A 5,937-nucleotide genomic window follows, 5' to 3' on the forward strand; every position below is an offset into this window, starting at 1 on the left:
GGATAGTCAGCAACTGTGTGTTTGGAGACACGGCCTGTGTAGCTGGTTGGAATGGGAGGGCACAGCGACTCTCAAACTCCGCACACTTCCTGCTCTCGCTCAGTTCCATCAGTAAGGCAGCGGGAGAGCAGTGGAGGGATGGCGGAGAAGAGCCCTGACCCGAGCGGCTCGAACGGTCGGAGGTGTCCCGCTCTTTCTCCCGGAGACAGACTGCAGCCGTCTGGAAGCGGCTCGGCCAAATGGGTTCGTCTGAACGTCGGCGGCACGTACTTTCTCACGACGAGACAAACGCTGTGCAGAGACCCGAAATCTTTCCTGTACCGCCTGTGCCAGGCCGACCCCGACCTCGACTCTGACAAGGTATTTATACGGCGAGCTCTTCGCTAACATGACAATGAACATTAACCGCCACTTCGCTTATCTGAGCGTTAAACAGTTCCTTTAAAAATGTGAAAACTCAAAATGATAAGCATTTAGTGTTTCCTTTCGCTACATTGATGCATTTTAATAATGTAGCTAGACGGCTAGCTGGTAAAGTTACAGTGAATGGAGCTCCGCTTACTAGCTTAGCCTAACTGATAACACTTGATGTAGCTTGTTCGCCAAATAAAGTCAGCGCTCGACTGTCAGATCTAGTTAAAGAGGTCATTTGCGGTATATTTTAAGTAGATTCAGCTCGTTTAACCCGTTAATATTGAAATACGAGAACGTCTCGTTTAATCCTTCATTAGTACAAACTTACATGCTACATGTCAGGAGCTAACTGAAGAACTTAAACTAGTGTTGTTCTCATTAAAACTGAAGTATTAAACATTGCTAATGCTTGTCTAAGCAAACCTTAAACGTTATGACGATTACTAGCCTTTGTTAGTAACCGTTTGTCTGACTGGAAACTTCTAAACTAAGTTACTAGCTATTATCTGATTAAACCACTGACATATTGGTAACACTTCACAAGACCGTTTAAAAGCATTAGTTAACATGAGCTAATAATGAGCAGTACTTTTACAGCATTTATTAATCTTAGTTAATGGAAAATTTGTTTATTAGTAGTTCATAATATCTAAAGCTAACTATGCTATCTTATGTGAAGTGTTATTAAATATAAAGTATTTCAGCTAGTGTTTGTCTGAATAAACCAAAGCTATATTAACTCTTGTGTTAAAGTTGTTAAACTGTGCTAAACTAGTCCAGTTAAACTGTTTTACTAATGTTTATCAAACTAAACTGTAAAAATATTAACTATTGATGTTGTTTGTTTTGTTAAAAAATAGAATAGTTTTGCTAGTGTTTATCTGGAGTAAACAATAAAAACCATTGAGTTGCTAGTCAGTTTAGTTTCGTTAGAAACAAGTATTTAATGGTAGGGAAATATGATATAGATTTTAGTTTGGGTATTTATTGATTTATTTTTTATTAGTTTACATCTTCAGTGTTGCCAGTTCTATATTACATTATTTAACCTGCCAGTAGGGCTGTCAACGGTTAATCGCGATTAATTGCATACAAAATAAAAGTTTGAGTTTGCCTAATATATGTGTGTGTATTGTGTATAATTATTATGTATATATAAATACAAACACTTTCATGTATATATTTAAGAAATATTTACAAGAATATGTATTTATTATAATTTTTATATAATTTATATTATATATAAATAAAATCATTTTGTATATTAATTACGTATTTCTCATATATATACACATTAATTTGTGTGTATTTATATATACATAATAATTACACATAGTGTACACACATATATTAGGCAAACTTAAACTTTTATTTTGTATGTGATTAATCGTGATTAATCGTTGACAGCCCTACCTGCCAGCAAAAATGATAAATGCATAAATGAATACACTAACTAAATGAATAAATAGTGAATTAAATTAATTAATTGTTTAATTTTTTTTTTTTTAATTAGTTTTCAAAGTTGTCATTGCTATATTACATTGTGATCAAAATGCAGTATAATTGGGAAAAACTAATCCAAAATAGAACTGGCAACAAATCAGTAATCAGTGCTTAATATATGTGATATATGACTAAAATATAAAACATTTTAATGGTGTTTATCTGAATACAATGAACATTAGTGTAAACTTGTGTTAAACTAGTCCAATTAAACGGTTTTACTAAAATTTATTAGACTACACTCTAAAAATATATATTGTTTATCCTGTTTAACAATAAAACAGTTTTGCAAGGCTTTAACTAGAGTAACCAATACAAACCTTTGAGTTGCTGGTCAGTTTACTTTATAAATTTAAAAGTATTTAATATTAGGGATATGTAATATAGATTTTAGTTTTTGTATTTTTTTTGTATTTTTTTTTTTTTTAAATTAGTTTAAATCTTCAAGGTCATTATATAGTATATATATTACGTTTTCATAAACAAAATGATAAATGCACAAATGAATAAACTAACTAAATCAATAAATTATGAATTTAATTTAATTAAACATTATTTAATTTTAAACCTGCCAGCAAAATGCTAAATAACTACCTGAATAAATATGTAACTCTTTTAATACTCAAAACGCACTGTAATTTAGATTAACTGAACCAAGATTGAATTAAACTAGTTTAATTAATGGTAATGTATATTATGCATTGAGTTTGATTATTTATCATGTCAAACAAACATATCTGCCTTTTTAATAAATTGTCTAGTTTCTTCTTTGTGACAGAAGAAGAAGTAGGGTTGCCTGTATGCTTTTAAACTTTTAAAGGTCAGTATGCATCATTTATTAGGGCAACGACAGTTGAAAGCCACTAAAAAGACAAAGAAATTCTTCTGTCCGTCGGCTTGGCCAAAAATATTTCTTACAAATAAAGTAGTTCTCATTGCAAAACAAAATTTGCATGATTTAGCTTTTAAGTTTCACTTGCAGGTTGCTTTTGTTAGAGTGTAAACATTGCGGAATAAAGCTCACTTTTCTGACCTCAGTATTGATCCGTGGTAATGATGTTGTGCTGGAGATGGATCAGCGTCCCTATGGGCTCTGCAGCATGTATGTTAAATGTCAGCTGCACCTCGTCTTAACAGACACTCTTTGGTACTGATCAGGCACTGAACATTTTATTTAGTTGAAAATTGTCTTTAATTCAGACAAACTATTTGATGAGTTGCCGTCTTGGTTGTTACTGACAATGCGCTTTCCTCATCCAGGATGAAACAGGTGCTTATTTGATAGACCGGGATCCCACTTATTTTGGTCCGGTGCTCAACTATCTGAGACACGGGAAGCTGGTGCTGAACCGAGGCCTAGCAGAGGAAGGTATGATGGGAATGCAATCAAGACGTTTAAAATATGTCTGAACATGCTGTTAGATTTTCTCTGTTTTCTAACATGCAGCTAAATTCAGTTGTAACTTGTTTGTAAGCTCTGCGTGTTCTCGACTTAAAGCTATTTTGTTTATAATATGTGGTTTTTGATTAAATGTTTCATCTGTTTCGTCTGTCAGGTGTGCTGGAAGAGGCTGAATTCTACAATATCACTTCACTGATTAAACTGGTCAAAGACAAAATCAGAGAGAGGGATTGTAAAACGGCTCAGGTAAATCAGTTTGGGTTTATATTGTTGGGAATGTGTTTTAATTTTTTTTTTTCTTATTTATTTATTTTTCAAGATTGTTGTGCTACTTTACATATCTAACAAAACAAAAGTTATCTGGGAGTGAATTCTAAGTATATTATTTTGTAAAATGAGAAAGAATATGTAAATCCTCAAAGTATAGAAAAGGGTGTATTAAGTATATATCCACACATGCTCATTGGAAACATGAAAGCTAACTTGTAAATAAAATACAAAGCATTCAAGTGACTGAAAATAAAAAGCCTTTAGTAAATATGGGTAATTTTCTTTTTTTTTTTCTTTTTTTTTTTTAATTGAGTAGCCCATATTTATTAAAGCCTTTTTATTTTCAAGTTCTTGTTTTTCATTTAATAGTATATACATCTCATGTTTTTTTTTTGTTATTTTTTATTAATATTTTTTCATATATGTAAATCAACATTATGTTGGCCATCAGCCATTTAAAAAATATATATAACCCTATATATATGAAAATGTCAGATGCAAAAGCCTCTAAATCCATCTGACGTATTCCTTTAAAATTTGCATTTGTTTCTGGCTACTTTATACAGGTTTCTATGTAAGTACTGGTACTTCTGATTGGGCTGAGGCTGGAATTTAGGGAGTGTGAAGTACAAATATTTGTTGGACATATACTGTGTGTCAGGAGAATTCACTCAGTATCATTATATAAATTTTGAGGTGGCTTTTAGATGGTTTTGCATCTGAAATCTTCGTATATATAATTTCTTTAATCATTAATTAAACCATTCTTGTATAAATAGTTCAGTATAATTCAATTTAATGGTTAGAATTAAATTTATGCCAGAATTCTTTCTTTAACAGATTATTTCCACATTCTGTTTGTCTTTCATGAATGAGGGCCATTGATTTCAAACATATATACCAGTCAGAAAGATTGTAACCTGCAAACCTGTTTTTTTTTTGTTTTTTTTTTTACATGGGTTCATCTTACACTGCAATTCCAGGTCCTTTCAAAATGTTCTCGCAGTATCCCATGACAAATGTGTCCTCTGAAATCTGCCTTCTCAGCTTAATCGGATGACATTTGTCTGGTCTGCAGGAATGACAAAGAGTCATTTTGCAAATAAATTGGAGCACTGAGAAAAAGAAAAGCTGTGCCTTGCCTCTTCATATAGTATTCTTTAGTCTTCTCATAAGTTTTTCCTCTTCTTTCAGCTGCCTGTGAAGCACGTCTACAGAGTTCTGCAGTGTCAGGAGGAGGAACTGACACAGATGGTCTCCACCATGTCAGATGGCTGGAAGTTCGAACAGGTGATTAGAAACATGAGAGAATTGGTATTGCTCTCTTCTTTCAGCTTTTAAATAAACTGTAGAATTTTAATTGAGGGTGGTACAGTTTATGTGTACCATATTAGTTATTGGCTCATATTAGACACTTTTAATTAAATACACACTACTGTCAAAAACTTTGAGGACAGTAAGATTAAAAAAACAGCTGTTTTTAACAGTGGTGATTAAATGTTTTTTTTGAGCAGCAAATCCATATTTTTGAATGATTTCTGAAGGATCATGTGACACTGAAGACTGGTGTAATGATACTGAAAATTCAGCTTTGCATCACAGGAATAAATTACATTTTAAAATATAGTCAAATAGAGACCAGTTATTATAAATCATGAAACAGTTTCACAATATTACAGTTTTTCTGTATTTTTGATTAAAAAAAATATATAATGCACCCTTAGTGACTATAAAGTACAAAAAAAAAAAAAAACACTGAACCCAAACTTTTGAAGGATAGTGTATATTACCAGATGTTGTATATTTAATTCCTCATGCTAATTTCTATTTTTATATTTAGATTACATTTGTTGTCATATAACACGCATTAAAAGTTAATAGTAGGGATGTAACGTTATTATCAATATTGTGGATCGCGATATCATCGTGGTCACATGATGATATGAAATGATAGGTCTTCCGGGCATACAGCGTAGTTTCAAAAATATATTTAAACTTATGCTACCATAAAAGGTCTTTAAAGATGTGTTTTGAGCCATTATGGTTTGGCACAGTATCTGTCAAACTAACTAAAACCAAAAGCACAATATGACTTAATCCCTTCATCAAGTCTGTTTTTGCTGCGTGTTTTAAGCAAAGCATGCACTTGGATTAGGCGATCAGCTTGTGATCTGGTGTTTTCCGTGCTTCAGAATGGCTCCGTTCACAGCGAATGCAGTGAACTCGTTTATTGCATGTGCTGTGAGTTGATCATGCATTTGGGAACACAACGGCCACACTGTTAAAAAAAAAAAAACAGTTTGAGTCAGCTTAAAATAATTTGTTATGCTTTAATATTTTAAGTTCAG

The 5,937-nt window shown here is 32.4% G+C and overlaps 1 protein-coding gene across 1 annotated transcript in view; it reads left to right on the top strand.

Annotated features, from left to right (window-relative positions):
* kctd5a (potassium channel tetramerization domain containing 5a) overlaps window positions 1-5,937 on the top strand; it is a 13,237-nt gene continuing 7,300 nt past the window's right edge. Inside the window, exons 1-4 of the mRNA XM_051100277.1 lie at window positions 1-360; window positions 3,178-3,286; window positions 3,474-3,565; window positions 4,784-4,879. Of these exons, the coding sequence (XP_050956234.1) occupies window positions 52-360; window positions 3,178-3,286; window positions 3,474-3,565; window positions 4,784-4,879 (606 nt within the window). The 5' untranslated portion in view covers window positions 1-51. The remainder of the gene's footprint in view (window positions 361-3,177; window positions 3,287-3,473; window positions 3,566-4,783; window positions 4,880-5,937) is intronic.

The sequence above is a fragment of the Labeo rohita genome, chromosome 3, assembly GCF_022985175.1.
Source record: "Labeo rohita strain BAU-BD-2019 chromosome 3, IGBB_LRoh.1.0, whole genome shotgun sequence".
Classification (NCBI taxonomy): Eukaryota; Metazoa; Chordata; class Actinopteri; order Cypriniformes; family Cyprinidae; genus Labeo; species Labeo rohita.